The following is a 17044-nucleotide window of genomic DNA, read 5'->3' as shown; positions in this document are numbered from 1 at the left end:
ATGTTTATGTTGTGCTGTGCACCTTGAGCCAGTTAAGTACAGGGGTCTCCTGCACCTTGTGACCCCCAGCACCCTCATATCATGTCAGAATGACTCCCAAGCTAGTGGGGTCCAGGGGATAACCACTTGCCAACCATTTTGTCAACCTCTTTGCATTTCATCCTTGCCAAAACCAGTGGATCAATGTGCAAAAGACAGCAAGGGCTACACCGAATTTTCAAGAGCCTCAAATAAAGAAGGTCCTTCTAAATCACATTGAAACCAATAATACAGAATGGATAGATAGATAGATAGATAGATAGATAGAAATCTGCTATCCCAGCTGACAGTAGCATCAAGTAACCGACCTGAAATTGCCATAATCCGTTGATTTGACTGACATCCCCCCGAGAACTACAAACAGAAAGAGGAAACAGACTGGATCATCTTTAGGCTAAAATTAGCTTCCAGCCGTTTCAACTGTTGTTAAATGTTCTGCTTGCAGGGGGTGGTGTCTCATAGTGATACAATGGGTGCCAAGGTGGCAGCAGCCGCAAACCTGTTGAGAGGAGCAGGTGTGTCTGAGCCGCAAGAAATTGGAGGGGGGTTCAGAATGAATGCAAGCAACATAATAATACCCTCATCAGTGATGGGTGAATAAATTCGCCTGGCATGAATTTGCGGCGAATTTCCGTGTTTCACCACCGCCGAATAAATTATCGAATTTCCTGCAAAAATTCGCCAGTGGCAATTTCCGATTTTTTTGGTGAAAACGTTAGAATTTCTTGATTTTCTAGTGAAAAGGTTCAAATTGCTAGATTTTTTCGTGAAAACTTTCTAATTGCTCAATTTTAGTGAAGACATTCGAATTGCTCGATTTTTAAGTGAAAATGTTCGAATTTCACCATTTGTTCGTGAAAACGTCCGAATTTCACGATTTTTAAGTGAAAACGTTCGAATTTCACTTTTATTTTTGTGAGTTTTTCGCGGTTTCATGAATTTCGGGGGAAATTCAAGAAAACGGGAGAAATTCGCCCATCACTAACTCTCATACCAAACTGTCAATATGGCAGCACCTACTTTTACAGTATATATTGAAGAGACCTTTTCTCTTTAGGTTTGTGGTATATACACGTGTAGGACTGTTTTCCCTATATTGTGTTGTGTCGGTGACAGCAGGAAATGTCTTCTGCAAGTGAAATTGCTTCTCTAAATCTCTAAATCTTATGATTATTCACGACTGGAAATGTTTATAGATACAGAACTGTGAATGTTCCAACATGCGACGCTAAAGAACTTCTGCATTTGCATTAATGCTCTTTATATATCATACACAGAGTACTTCTCACTATGCACACTCATATATACCTATATATATATATATAACAATAGCCAATTTGCTTGTCATTAAAAGTGCCAGGGAAGGAAAACAGGGACACACAAAATTAATTTTTACAACTCTAAACAATGCCAGGACGGGAATTGAGAAAAACAGCCATGAATAATCTGCGCCAGTGATTTACTGCCCTTACACTGACAGCCACGTGGTTATTTTACCCTAGTCATGATGTCCTAATGCAAGTCCAAAAAGTAAATGAACTCTGAGTATCACTCATGTATTATAAGGGATAATGTACCCCCTACTGTAAATGATAAGGATATTAGAAGTCACTGAGTGGTTGTTCTGTGACCATATAAAGACACAAGGCTGCAGTCTGAGTTATACAGGGAACTCTGAGTATCACTCAACTATTATAAGGGATAATGAACCCCCTACTGTAAATTATAAGGATATTAGAAAGTCACTGAGGGGTTGTTCTGTGACCATATAAAGGCACAAGGCTGCAGGCTGAGTTATACAGGGAACTCTGAGTATCACTCATGTATTATAAGGGATAATGTACCCCCTGCTGTAAATGATAAGGATATTAGTAGTCACTGATGGGTTCTGTGACCATATAAAGGCACAAGGCTGCAGGCTGAGTTATACAGGGAACTCTGAGTATCACTCGTGTATTATAAGGGATAATGTACCCCCTACTGTAAATGATAAGGATATTAGAAGTCACTGAGGGGTTGTTCTGTGACCATATAAAGGCACAAGGCTGCAGGCTGAGTTATACAGGGAACTCTGAGTATCACTCATGTATTATAAGGGATAATGTACCCCCTACTGTAAATGATAAGGATATTAGAAGTCACTGAGAGGTTGTTCTGTGACCATATAAAGGCACAAAGCTGCAGGTGAAGTTGCGTAGGCAATTTAATGCAAGATAAAACCTCTTTTTAGACACACTTATGCAAATAGTTTTGCATTATTGCATTTTGGGGGGGGGAGTCCTTGGTCACGACCATTGATTATAACATTCAATGCAGAGAATAAAACCAAGAAATGTTGCTAAAATACCTGGTTTTGGAGACAGTAGCCACATGAAGGTGCCTGCTGCGTCTTCCCTTTTTGTTCGCAACATCAGTGGAGCAAATCCCTCCCCTTCAATCTGTGACAATAAAATGATTACAGCCACAATTTAGCATAATGGTACTGAATAGCTGATCGCGTATTGGAGTGGTAAAGTGGAAATTATTAAGTAGCTCTTCTTTGTTATAATAATGATCACTTTGCAAATAAAAGCTTTTATCCCAAAGGTGCTGTGAGCCACAGAATGCAAATTTGGCAGACGATGTGTTCAGAGTTTATTAAATATTACCCTGCCCAGCTTGTTTAAGGGCCCGGTACTCTGATCGCTTTACGAGAGCCATGTAAATGTCATCTTGTCTCACGGCAAAGCTGATCTGCCACGGTTCAGAGAAGACACCATCGAAGGGCGCAGGGCTGGGAAATATTGGCAAGTGCCTGAAACAGATTAAGAGCTTTGGGGGTTTTTTTTCTTAGCAGTGGGTAGAAATGGCTGAGAAGAAGGCAAATAATTCAAAAACTATAGAAAATAAATCATGAAGACCAGTTGCAAAGTTGCTTAGATTTAGCCATTCTATAACATACTAAACGTTAACTTAAAGGGATACTGTCATGGGAAAACATGTTTGTTTTTTATGCATCAGTTAATTCTGCACTGAAATCCATTTTTCAAAAGCGCAAACAGATTTTTTTTATATTCAATTTTGAAATCTGACATGGGGCTAGACATATTGTCAGTTTCCCAGCTGCCCCCAGTCATGTGACTTGTGCTCTGATAAACTTCAGTCACTCTTTACTGCTGTACTGCAAGTTGGAGTGATATCACCCCCTCCCTTTTCCCCCCCAACAGCCAAACAAAAGAACAATGGGAAGGTAACCAGATAGCAGCTCCCTAACATAAGATAACAGCTGCCTGGTAGATCTAAGGACAACACTCAATAGTAAAAGCCAAGTCCCACTGAGACTGATTCAGTAACATTAAGTAGGAGAAATAACAGCCTGGCAGAAAGTAGTTCCATCCTAAAGTGCAGGTACAAGTCACATGACTGGGGGCAGCTGGGAAACTGACAATATGTCTAGCCCCATGTCAGATTTCAAAATTGAATAAGAAAATTGTTTTTGCTCGTTTGAGAATTTGATTTCAGTGCAGAATTCTGCTGGAGCAGCACTATTAACTGATAAAACATGTTTTCCCATGACAGTATCCCTTTAAAGTTGAGCCACCCTTTTAAGATCTGATGAGTTTATCATAGGGATGCACTGAATCCACTATAATGGGATTCAGCCAAATCCCCAATCCTAAGTGAAAGATTTAGTCAAATACCAAACCAAATCGGGGCAAGGAAGGCTAAAGGTGGCCATACACGGATAGATCCGCTCGTTTGGCGATGTCGCCAAACGAGCGGATCTCCCTCCGATATGCCCACCTTGAGGTGGGCAATATCGGGCTGATCCGATCGTGGGCCCTAGGGCCCAACGATCGGATCCTAGCGTTCGCCAAACGGGCGGTCGGATCGCGGGACCGCATCAACGAACAGATGCGGCCGCGATCCGACGGGATTTTTAACCCCATCCGATCGAGATCTGGCCGACTTTCGGCCAGATCTCGATCGGGGAAGCCCGTCGGGGCCCCCATACACGGGCCAATAAGCTGCCGACAGCTTGGTCTGTCGGCAGCTTTTATCGGCCCGTGTATGGCCACCTTAAACAGGAACCACGTGAGCAGCGCGCAGTAAAAAAATGGTTCGATCCCTTGTTTGCGTGATTAAAAAGTCACATGATTTTAAGGATTTGGTTCAGCCAGGCACTTGAATTTGGCCATATACGAATCATGCTGAAATGGGCTGAATCCCAAACCGAATCGTGGATTCAGTGCATCCATAGTTTTAGTATTATATATACTCTTTATAGCACCTCCATTGTGACATGTCCCTCCTTTACCCCCATGTATCTACAATTCCAAGTGTAATAAGATCTCTCTTGTTTTTCTGTGTCTCCCTGAAAAGCAGCAACACCGTGTATCAAAGCCATCAGTCCGAGCGAAGGATGGACCACAGGAGGTGCCACTGTCATTATCATAGGAGACAATTTCTTTGATGGGTTACAGGTCATATTCGGCACCATGCTGGTGTGGAGCGAGGTAGGTGTTTTCTGAATGTTCCTGCTGTTTCTCTGCCATCTTTTCCTACCTGCTCCATGGGACAGAATTCCTGCTATATTGCCTCTTAAGGTCAAGGAACAGTAACAACAAATAAACAAAGTGTTTTAAAGTGGAAATATAATGTCCTGTTTAGGGATGTCGCGGACTGTTCTGCGGCGAACTTGTTCGCGCGAACATCGGCTGTTCGCGTCCGCCGCAAGTTCGCGAACGTCACGCGACGTTCGCCAATAGGCGTTCGCGTCAAAATCGTTCGACCATTCGACCATTCGGTCGCTAAAATCGAACGATTTCCGTTCGATTCGAACGAAAATCGTTCGATCGAACGATTAAAATCCTTCGATCGTTCGAATCGAACGATTTTCGGATGTTCGAAGTTCGCGAACTGTTCGCGAACTGTTCGCATTTTTTGCCGGTGTTCGCGAACGGCGTTCGCGAACACATTATCGGCGGTTCGCTACATCCCTAGTCCTGTTTCTCGGCACTGGTACAACGAGTGTGTTTGCTTCAGCAACTCTACTATAGTTTATAAAAACAAGCTGCTGTGTAGCCATGGGGGCAGCCATTCAAGCCCAGGATACACAGTAGATAACAGATAAGTACTACTATAGTTTATATAAACAAGCTACTGTGTAGCCATGGTGCAGCCATTCAAACACTGGATACACAATAGATAACAGATAAGTACTACTATAGTTTATATAAACAAGCTACTGTGTAGCCATGGGGGCAGCCATTCAAGCACAGGATACACAGTAGATAACATAAGTACTACTATAGTTTATATAAACAAGCTGCTGTGTAGCCATGGGGCAGCCATTCAAGCACAGGATACACAGTAGATAACAGATAAGTACTACTATAATTTATATAAACAAGCTGCTGTGTAGCCATGGGGGCAGCCACTCAAGCCCAGGATACACAGTAGATAACGGATAAGTACTACTATAGTTTATATAAAAAAGCTGCTGTGTAGCCACAGGGGCAGCCATTCAAGCACAGGATACACAGTAGATAACAGATAAGTACTACTATAGTTTATATAAACAAGCTGCTGTGTAGCCATGGGGGCAGCCATTCAAGCCCAGGATACACAGTAGATAACAGATAAGTACTACTATAGTTTATATAAACAAGCTGCTGTGTAGGCACAGGGGCAGCCATTCAAGCACAGGATACACAGTAGATAACAGATAAGTACTACTATAGTTTATATAAACAAGCTGCTGTGTAGCCATGGGGGCAGCCATTCAAGCCCAGGATACACAGTAGATAACAGATAAGTACTACTATAGTTTATATAAACAAGCTGCTGTGTAGCCCATGTGTGGGCCCTCCAACGGACTTCCCCAATCAATATCTGGCTGAGAGTCGGCAGGGGTAAAAATTCCGTTGGATCGTGGACGCGCCGCGTTCGTTGATGCGGTCGCATGATCCGACCACCGATATTGCTTTCATTATGATCTGATCGTTGGGCCCTAGGGCTCACGATTGGATCAGCCTGATATCGCCCACCTTGAAGGGAGAGATCCGGTCGTTTGGCGGTTTTCTCTATGTGTGGCCGTACCTTTAGGAAAGTCTGAAACTACAACCTCAATAGGCAACACCTTTTCTCAAAGAGAAAACAAATTGGTAATGATCATTTTAACCATTTTTCCATCTAGAATGGGACATATTCAATATAATCAACAGCCTCAGCAGCTCTTCTTGATTCCGTGCTCCTTTTTGGGTCAATATTTCATCAGCCCCAACCCCTTAGATAGTAGATACTCCCAGTGCAAAATCTGTGTAGGGCTCCCAAGAGGTTTAGGAAGACCTGCTTTACAAATATATGTTGAGATCCTCAATCAGTTGCAATTCTAATCTGCTTCCCCTTTTGTTACATCCATTCTTCCCTATTAATAATCACAATATAAGTTATGATGCAGTTCTCTAGTGCTGATGTCACTCATTTTAAAGTGATGTCAACATACACTTGTAGCCAGTTCCTCTGCTTTTGTATATTTGGAAATATTCTTGACCTGTGGCAAAAGACCCAAAAATAGGTTCCAGTGATCCAAACCTGTCCACCAGACTTCTGAGAGGGGCTCCAGCCAGGCCCGGACTGGCAATCTGTGGGTTCTGGCAAATGCCAGAGGGGCTGCTATGAGGTGCCATAGAAAGTCAGTATTTAATGGGCTGGTGGAGGCTGTTTAGGCCTCTGTGTTGGGTGATTGGGCCTATTTTGAGCCCAGGTAGACGGCAGCTGGGGCAATTATGACAGTCTGGGGTGGGTGGCTAATGCAGGAACCCTCTTAAAACAGGCTGTTCTCCTTTAAGAAACACTGGTGTATATACTCACTTACACATACAGGCAAAAAGGCTTTAGCTGCGGCATTTCTGAGGAAGAAAAATAGAAAATAACAAAAAATTGATTTGAACAAATCTCCCAGCTGATCATTGATGAAAAAACAAGGGGCCAATTTGTATCCCTCGTCAGTGTGAAAGTCTCTCGGATATTTCCCCCCACAGCAGGACAATGGTCTCTCCGAGGTGTGTGAAGTCAGCGAGGGAGCAACTTCTGATACAACTGCTTAGCAAAGTGCGCAACATTATATATTAGAGAACAATAAATGAAGCCTCATCCTGACAATTCCGGGGAATGAAGACAAGTACAGCTCAGTATTTTGTTTTGCAACAGGCTACATGTATAGGGGTCATGCCTAGTGATGGGCTAATTTATTTGCCAGGTGCGAATTCACTGCGAATTTCCGCGTTTCACCGCCGCCAAATAAATTCGATAGATTTTGACACCAACAACAATTTATGGCACGCCCATTGACTTTAATGCAATTGGATAAAATGTGCGGGCGTCAAATTGACGCTGGAGTCGGAACTTGCGTTTTCGCGAATTTTTCACTATTTCGCAGGCAATTCTTATATTTTTCGGCGACGTGAAACGAGACAAATTCGCCCATCACTAGTCACACCTTTTTTTACACAAAGTTTCAGTTAATGAGTTTCAGAACAGTGAAATCCAGACGTTTTAGGCCTCAAGCACACGGGCCGATTCGGGGAGATTTAGTCGCCTGGCGACTAATTGCCTCTTCTGCTGGGCGACAATCTCCCCGAACTGCCTTCACCGTGCCTGCCGCCTGCCATAATGACAAAACGTTAGCGCCAATGCACTCGCGGTTCTTCGATTTCCGAAGTTGCCTGAAGTTTCCTCGTGAGGCAACTTCGGAAATTGAAGCGCTGCGAGTGCATTGGCGCTAGCGTTTTGTCATTATAGCAGACGGTAGGCACGGCAAAGGCAGTTTGGGGAGATTGTCGCCCTGCAGAAGAGGCGATTAGTCGCCAGGCGACTAAATCTCCCCGAATCTGCCCGTGTGCTAGTTCCCTTAGGGCAAGCGGGGCTGGGGATCTGAGATAATTGATACATTTAGTTGCTCTTTCTTGCTACGCTAACCCCCTGCCTCTTCCCATTCACGCGTGCTCGCCAGCAATTTAGACTTTCCTGTGAAACCTGATATACTCCACTTTATCCTTCTCAACACCTTCTCCAGAGCTGGGTTTTAGGGAGTTTAAATGTGCCTCAGAGACGGCCTCAACGTGTATGTGTTATATGATACAATTTCCATGAAAGCCCTGAATAAAGTCTCGCCTATATTATATGCCACTAATACCAACCAATCAAATAGGAATGAATAGGGCTTGTGTGAGTATACTTTTGCCTGTTGCTCTAACAATGATATATATGATGATAAATTCCCTAAATAATTTACTTCTGCTGGCACAACAAAGGGGGTTGTTTATACAGAGCTCAGGATTTCTAGTTAAAGGGCACCTATTAAGGAAAATGTGTTTTCTACCAGCTGAGGGAAACAATAGAATATTTTTAAGAAATAGGACCATGCTAAGGGCTGTGCCCACCTTATGAACATTCAGAATGTTGTCTTCTGGTGCAGAGGGCAAAATATTCGTTAGCCCCTTCTGAAGTGCAAGCTCTGCTACTTCTCCCAGTGGAAACAATATGTATTAGGTGTGTATCCCTTTAAATTACACACTGAATTAGGCCTTGTTATAGTATATAATTAGGAAAATATTTTTTTCTCACAGCCTTCTGGCTCTTGTAGGACTACAACTTCCATAATCACTGGAGGCAGTTAGGGGATTTACGATAGAGGTCATCCGGAAACCTGTTATCCAGAAAGATCAGAATTAACAGATGGTCATCTCTCAATGAAAAAGTTCGAATTTATAAAAATGATTTCCCTTTTCTGTTTAATAATAAAACAGTACCTTGTACTTGATCCCAACTAAGGGTTGGGTTATTTACGATTTAAGGGATGAGATCCGAATTACAGAAAGACTCCTTATCTAGAAAACCTGAGGTCCTGAAAATTCAACATTAAGGGGTATATTTATCAAAGGTCGAAATTCGAATTGAAAAAAACTTTGAAATTCGGATTCAAAAGACCAACCGAAGTTTTTTTCGGTCGAATAGGCCCTTATTCTGGCAAATTCGAATCGAAGTATCGCATTCGATCGAATTTTCCAAAAAAACACTTTGATTTTCAAAAGTCAATTAAAAAGTTCCAATTAACTCCAAATAGGTTCTAGGAGGTCCCCCCATAGGCTAAAACAGCAATTCAGCAGGTTTTAGATGGCGAATGAAGTCGAATTTTTAAAGAAACAGTACATAACAGATTTCGATATTCAAATTTTTTTCAAATTCAAATAGAATTCTTCTAGTCGAAGTACAAAAATATCTTACTGTTTCTTCTTTGATTTTTTTTGGGACAAGTGGATCCCGTATATTAAGTTGGTGCTGCACCGAAGCGATTCCCTGCACCAAGCGCAGAGTTCAATCACCCCCTACAAAAATATCCCGAAATTCGATTTTTTTTTTTTCATTTGAAAATTCACCTCGACCTCTGATAAATCTGCCCCTAAATGTCCCAAAACATGTACAACAGCAAGGAGGCAGCATTCATCCATATTCTCCTTCTTTAACTCTGACCCTGACAATCTCGTCATTTCTTCCTATCAATTCTCTCCCTTTCAGTTAACTTTATTCCCCCAAAAAAACATCCGACCCCTTTCCAACGTCCCCTTCAGCCGGACTCCAGTTTACTAAGTGCCTCTTGAATCCATCACCTTCAATTTACTTCTGAATTACTCATTCCCCCTCACTTTTTCCCCTTTCTGTCTGCTTTTCTTTTTTTCCCCTTTTCTTTTTTTCTTCTGACGTTGATTAAATACTTGACGATGAAATCTTCCAGTGAGGCTCTCGAGTACTGGGGAATCATTGAGGTCAACTAATATTTTCAGCCGCTCCTGAAATAGCTTGTCACCGGGAGTCTTCTTAGAATAGCCATGCAGTTTATTGCAACACCCATGGGAATAGCTGGGAACTTCTCTGGTACCTCAGGGAAGGGAGCTTGCACCGAGCCCTGGCTTGCTTATGCCTCTTTATATATATACACATCAGCAGATATTTATGAGCACTTATATGGCTTACGCTTAGTAAATTTAGGGGGAGAAATATAGACACCAAAGTGTAAATGAATATCTATTTATCTATAGAATTGGAATCTATTATCTGGTAACCAGCCATCCAAAAAGCTCTGAAATACAGCAATTCTATTTCCCATTGTGTCCTATTTATATAGACAATTCTTCATTTCAACTACACTGGGTGTAGGTAAAGTTTAAATGTTATTAGTATCCATAAAGGGATAGTGTCATGGGAAAACATTTTTTTTTTCAAAATGAATCAGTTAATAGCGCTGCTCCAGCTGAATTCTGCACTGAAATCCGTTTCTCAAAAGAGCAAACAGATTTTTTTATATTTAATTTTGAAATCTGACATGAGGCAAGGCATATTGTTAGTTTCCCAGCTGCCCCCAGTCATGTGACTTGTGCTCTTGTGCTCTGATAAACTTCAGTCACTCTTTACTGCTGTACTGCAAGTTGGAGTGGTATCACCCCCTCTCCCTTTTCCACCCCAGCAGCCAAACAAAAGAACAATGGGAAGGTAACCAGATAGCAGCTCCCTAACACAAGATAACAGCTGCCTGGTAGATATAAGAACAGCACTCAATAGCAAAATCCAGGTCCCACTTGTGGTGTTCATGCAAATGACCTGTAGATGTCACTGTGCTCATACTTATACTGTGCATACTTCCTGGTAGCTTAAAAGTGAAAGCTTACTGTTGTGTAATGCCTGCATGACTCTGCTATAAAGCACTGTTATACTCTACTCATCCTTGGCAACCTAAAACAAAACACCACTGAGACGCATTCAGTTACATTGAGTAGGAGAAACAACAGCCTGCCAGAAAGCAGTTCCATCCTAAACTGCTGGCTCATTCTGAAAGCACATGACCAGGCAAAATGACCTGAGATGCACCTACACACCAATATTACAACTAAAATAAATACACTTGCAGGTTCAGGAATGAAATGTTATATTGTAGAGTGAATTATTTGCAGTGTAAACAGTGTCATTTAGAAATAAAAACGACATCATAAAAATCATGACAGAATCCCTTTAAGTACTAGGCAGCACTGGATCATATGGCACAAGAGAAACCTTAGAACAGCGTCATTAGCGGAAACTGGACGTGGAGCCGTTGTTACATAGCAGCCTGCAACTAGCGTTTTCCTAATCTCACGCTGCATGCTCAAAATATTTAGCACCAGGAATAATGTGCTTTTAATTGAACACGTGTTTTTCCAAGCTTAGCTCTATAAGGAGAGTATTTGTGTGTATGAGGGCAGGCATGTCCCTTTCTTGCAAGTGTCATAATACAGACCTCTCAACATTTTGAAAATTGAAAGAGGGACAAAAGGTTTTGACCATGTCCATTTTATTGCCACACCCCCTAATTACCATGTCTATTTTACAAAATTGGGCAGGTTATGGAAAGTTTGAACACATTTCTGTGGTTTTTTACAGTTTTGCTAATGAAGGTGGATTACACTTTAAGATGCAAGTGACAGTTTCCCCAAGAGACCTGCTTATCTTAAATTGTTACATAAGTATCTAAGTGCACCTGTCACATATTCTGGGCTCTCTGCCAAAAGCCAATTAAGTTTTAGAAACTTTGTATCTTTTTCTGGCTGTTCAGTGCAGGGGATCAAAGAGAAAGTCGGGAGATTTCAGTAACAATCCGGGACTGCGGGTTGAGCTGTCAAAAACGGGACTGTCCCCAGGGCTGGATTTACTTATTCCCTTGACACGTGCACATGTGCAAATTCCCTTCTTCAGGTCCTGAACACTGAAGATTGTTGCTTGGGAAATTTAAAAAACTATCAAAGCTCCTACATTTCCCCAGTGCTTCAGAACCATTGTAGATGCAGCTGGGTGTTCTGCTGCCCCTTAAATCTCTCCGCCCTACACCTTGGCCTTTGAGACCTTCCCACGAATCCGGGCCTGACTGTCCCACGAAAAACGGGACAGTTGGGAGGTATGATAATATGTCTAATCAGGATCACTCACCCATGGGATGGATCCCTTTACACAATTACATGAATACTGTGTATTTAAAGGGATACTGTCATGGGAAAAAAATGTTTTTTCAAAATGAATCAGTTAATAGTGCTACTCCAGCAGAATTCTGCACTGAAATCCATTTCTCAAAAGAGCAAACAGATTTTTTTATATTCAATTTTGAAATCTGACATGGGGCTAGACATTTTGTCAATTTCCCAGCTGCCCCCAGTCATGTGACTTGTGCTCTGATAAACTTCAATCACTCTTTACTGCTGTACTGCAAGTTGGAGTGATATCACCCCCTCCCTTTTTCCCCCAGCAGCCAAACAAAAGAACAATGGGAAGGTAACCAGATAACAGCTCCCTAACACAAGATAACAGCTGCCTGGTAGATCTAAGAACAACACTCAATAGTAAAAACCCATGTCCCACTGAGACACATTCAGTTACATTGAGAAGTAAAAACAGCAGCCTGCCAGAAAGCATTTCTCTCCTAAAGTGCAGGCACAAGTCACATGACCAGGGGCAGCTGGGAAATTGACAATATGTCTAGCCCCATGTCAGATTTCAAAATTAAATATAAAAAAATCTGTTTGCTCTTTTGAGAAATGGATTTCAGTGCAGAATTCTGCTGGAGCAGCACTATTAACTGATTCATTTTGAAAAAATGTTTTTTTCCCATGACAGTATCCCTTTAAGCAGTAAATAGTCTCAGTTTGAGACAAAGTCTTAGAAGCATATTTATCAAGGGTCGAATTTCGAATTCATGTGAGTTTTTTCCCCCTAAACTCCCATCAATTCGAAATTCGACCAATCAGAATTTATCATTAAAATGTTGGGAGGCACCGAATCCACTATTTTGTATTCGGCTGAACCCCCGAATTCTTTTGCAAAAGATTCGACTGAATACCGAACCCTAATTCGCATATGCAAATTAGGGGTGGGAAGGGGAAAACTATTTTTACTTTCTTGTTTTGTGACATAAAGTCACGCAATTTCCCTCCCGCCCCTAATTCGCATAATTCTGGCCGAATCCCAAACCGAATCCTAGATTCGGTGCATCCCTATTAAAAATCAAATGTTTTAAATTCGGACAAATTTAATCAACCGTTGATCTCTAATCGAATTCGAATTATATAGACTCGATTCGAGAAAGGCTGCAAACATCATAAAATTGATCCCTGGACCTCTCCTATTGACTTATACAGTAATTCGGCTGGTTTTAGGCGGTGAATAGTTGCATTTCTGTTCTTAAAGGGCCAGTGTATGATAACTTCAAATTAAAACTCTAATTGAGTTTGGATAATTTACAATTTGAATCTGAGAGTTTTGACCAAAAAAAATGTAAAAAATTTGAATTTTCACTTCTTACATATATCATAAAATAGAGGGTACGTGATTTATTAAGAAAAAAATCTTGAGGCTCGTGGGCCAAATGTGGCCTTTCATGAGGTTTTTATGTCTCCAATCATGCCCCAGATTTACACAGAACTCTTTACAGCATTGTTGTATTGTAACATGTGAAATAGTAGATATTTTTCCCATGGCATTGAAAATATTTGGCAACACTGGATTGAACATCTTAATACACCTGTCCTTATAGTGATATCTCTCTTTCCTCTCTTTACAGTTAATCACACCTCATGCCATCCGGGTTCAGACTCCACCCCGACACATCCCCGGCGTTGTGGAAGTAACATTGTCTTACAAATCCAAGCAGTTCTGCAAAGGAACTCCTGGAAGATTCATATACACAGGTGAGACTTTGGCCAATAATGTTGTGAGCAAACTTTGTTGCATCCGTGATGGCTGGTTTCTTGCTTTGTTCTCTGCCATCATAATGATTTTTCATGCAAATTTCTTCCTCCTTATAAAAACTTGATTCATGAACAGTCACTTAATTATGGCGAGACTGTAATGGAATCCATGTCCATCTCATTAACATGATGATGTCACTACGAACCTCATGATGGCGTTAGTCTTCCATCAGAACTAACTGCCATAGACCATTTTGCCTTGCATGTTTAAAGTGGACCTGTCACCTACATATAAAAAACTGCATAATGAAAGTCCTTTCCAAATTAAATATGGAACCCCAAAAAATTTTTTCATTAAAACATCCATACCTGTTATAAAGGCGTTTAAATATGTAAACTGTCAATCAAATATTACCTGCCCCGCCTCTATGCCCGTGGCATAGAGGCAGGACAGTCAATTACTTTCACTTTCCAATCAGCACTTCCTACATGTCACTGCTCTCCCCACATTCCCCCTTCCCTCCTCAGGCTCTATAATTGTGTAGGGCACTGCACATGGACATTAGGTCCCTCATTCTGGTTCATACACAAGATTTTGGGGATTTTGGGGTGATACACAATTTCCCTTAATAACCGTGTCCACAAAATGGCTGCTGCCTGCTTGCTGTGATTGTATAATTCCAAAACAGAAGGAAACAAAATTTAAATAATAAATACAGTGTAAGTAAAGTTTATTTTGCTCAACTAACATGATAGAAAAGAATTTGAAATTATTTTTTGGGTGACAGGTCCCCTTTAACAGCATTAGCCTCAAGAATAACTGAGCCGTCATTCTGTTCTTGATGCCTCTGAGCAGACCAAGGAATAGCAAAGTGAATCCTCAAAAAATTCCCATTTTACACCCAGAGACTTGCATTATTCATTAATACAAACAGCATGCACTAGTGTAACCTAGTTCTGCAGCTGCAAAACCTTCATATTGTCAATAATCTTTAGCTGCCTCTAGAGGATGCATTTCTCCCTATCCCAGGTCTGCTAATAAGGTCTTGTTATGTTGAAGACCTCTACTGACCATTTCTGTTCTCTCTTAATAAGTGATCAGCCAGGGAAAAAGATCAATCATAAAGAAGCTGAGGGTAACACAAACATATTGACAAAACCAAAGCCAATAACTGCCTTTAGTGGAAACTCCATTCATCATCTGAGCTAGAGAGGAGGCGGGAGGGATGGGAAAATAGTTCCCTGACTCGCTCTGGGAATGGCACGAGACACCATAAATCAGTTCTGTACAGATACCTACTCAGTACCAAACTGGTACTATTACTCTCTCACCATGTCAGACTGAAATTGCGCCTCTCCACTTTTGGAAGCAAAGTCAGATCTTCTCTCTTAAAATCCAAAGCTGAGACTTCTTCAAAGAATGAGTTCATGTCACCGAAAATACTAAACCAAGATGTACTTACATTACCAAAATAATACTTCTTCTATCACTGCACAAATCTGAGACCCTTCCTTTTACCATAGAGCTTCATACTCATGGTCCCAAACAATGAGGACACACCTCACTCATAGCAAATGGAGAAAGTTCCTCATTGTACCCAATAGACACTGTTCTGACTGCCAACTTAGACTGCTTCTCACTCACTTTACCAAACTGAGACTATTCCTTTTTTAGACTGTTTAGTACACACTCGCAACTCACTTTGTTCCCAAACCGCTCCATGTGAAAGTATTAAAATCATCCAAGGACCGCGTAAGACGATGATATGGGGTCACCCACAATGAAAATCAGAACAAGGGGTAGAACTTCTGAGGAGCACATAGTTTCCCTGGACCTCCCAATTTTGATGCTATGGAATCATCCATCTTCTAAATCAAAATTAGACCCTCTCACTAACAATATCAAATTGTGACCTACTCCTCAATAAAGCTTGCCATGCACTATAAGATCCTTTCGTTTGGTGAGCTAATGAGCAGACCGTTCCCCTGACATGCCCAACTAAGCTGGGCGATATTGGCCTAATCTGATCAATTGTTAGTAGGTCACACCTTCCTAGAAAATCCAAAATGGCCACAGCTATGAAGATGGGCCAAACTATGACATAATAAACCCCAATGTCCACGGGTCAACCTTTAACTCCCTATATTCCCAGTTCCAGACTGGTTTATTTTCTGACTTTTTTGACTTTGGTAAACAGTAAATGTAAAAATAATTTTAAGCTTTTTTTTTTTTTTTTTTGCCAGTTCCAGGTGATTTAATTTTTTTAAATTGTAGCCTTAACCAGAATCCCCACATTTCAAGTAATCTGAAAATTTATGGAGTAGCAGATAAAATAATAATAATAAAAAAACTGGTTGTAAGATATCGACCCGGTGAAAATAATAACAGGGCTCATCTGTGGAGAGAAGAAAAATGAAGCAGTAGCACAGGGGTGTCTGGAACGTGCCGCTGTGTGTATTGATCCAGAGGACAGGAGCACACGCTTCTCTTCTCATTAGCTCTCTGGCTCCATGGTCTCGTTACATGGACACTGCGGAGCTCTAAAGGATGCGAGGTGAAGGGGAGGTGGGTGGTGGGTGAGGGGGTGAGGTGCAGCCTCTAACCAGGGAATGGAAAACAGATGCAGAGCTACAATGGCCAAACTCACTGTCACCTTCCTGTTGTGACAGGACAGTTGCCCCCCTCTATTTTTTATTCCTCTTGACTTGACATGGGGTAATTATATCACTGACATCCGAAAAGCCAAATCCCTGGGGGATGAAGCCACTGAAACATGGCTGTTTCATTGTGCAAACATTCCAGGCTTGTAGAAGGGTCAACTTGTAAGCAGAGTGATGGACCCAGAGAAACGTTCATTATATGAGCTTTCAGCATTTGCCCAGACCTCTGTCTCTCACTGCTGCCATGCAACAATAGGGCACTTGGTCCTCTTCGTTAATTAGCCAGTGTCCGCTTTCCTCAACTTCTCCCTCACTGATTATGCTCCAGTTTCATTGCAGCAGGGGGTTATGGGCGCACCGTAGGACTTAAAGAGGTAGACAGAGCTGTTTAGACTATGGTCCTCTTCTATGACCTAATCTCCTGTATTATATGAAGGAATCTGTGCCACGATGGAGAAGTTCTATAAGGAAGTCCCTTAATATTGTGACAGACTTTCTAAATACAAATAATTAAAAATTCTGTACTGTTTACAAAATAATCAAGTTTATGTTCACTATCCCTCTCACAGCATCTGTTTCTCTTCGCTCTATCT

At 41.5% G+C, this 17044-nt stretch overlaps 1 protein-coding gene across 4 annotated transcripts in view; it reads left to right on the top strand.

The window, feature by feature from the left end:
* LOC108712602 (transcription factor COE1) overlaps positions 1-17044 on the top strand; it is a 280326-nt gene that overhangs the window by 219511 nt on the left and 43771 nt on the right. For 2 of the 4 annotated variants that reach the window (XM_018254888.2, XM_018254886.2), the window contains exons 9-10: positions 4405-4535; positions 13664-13790. In XM_018254888.2, coding sequence (XP_018110377.1) covers positions 4405-4535; positions 13664-13790 — 258 coding nt within the window. Of the gene's footprint in view, positions 1-4401; positions 4536-13663; positions 13791-17044 lie in introns of all 4 variants that reach the window. The other 2 variants (XM_018254887.2, XM_018254885.2) reach the window with 1 other exon arrangement.

Source organism: Xenopus laevis, chromosome 3S (genome assembly GCF_017654675.1).
Source record: "Xenopus laevis strain J_2021 chromosome 3S, Xenopus_laevis_v10.1, whole genome shotgun sequence".
Taxonomy (NCBI): domain Eukaryota; kingdom Metazoa; phylum Chordata; class Amphibia; order Anura; family Pipidae; genus Xenopus; species Xenopus laevis.
Note: the sequence above shows the minus strand (reverse complement) of the source record. Positions and strands in the feature narration are given on the sequence as shown.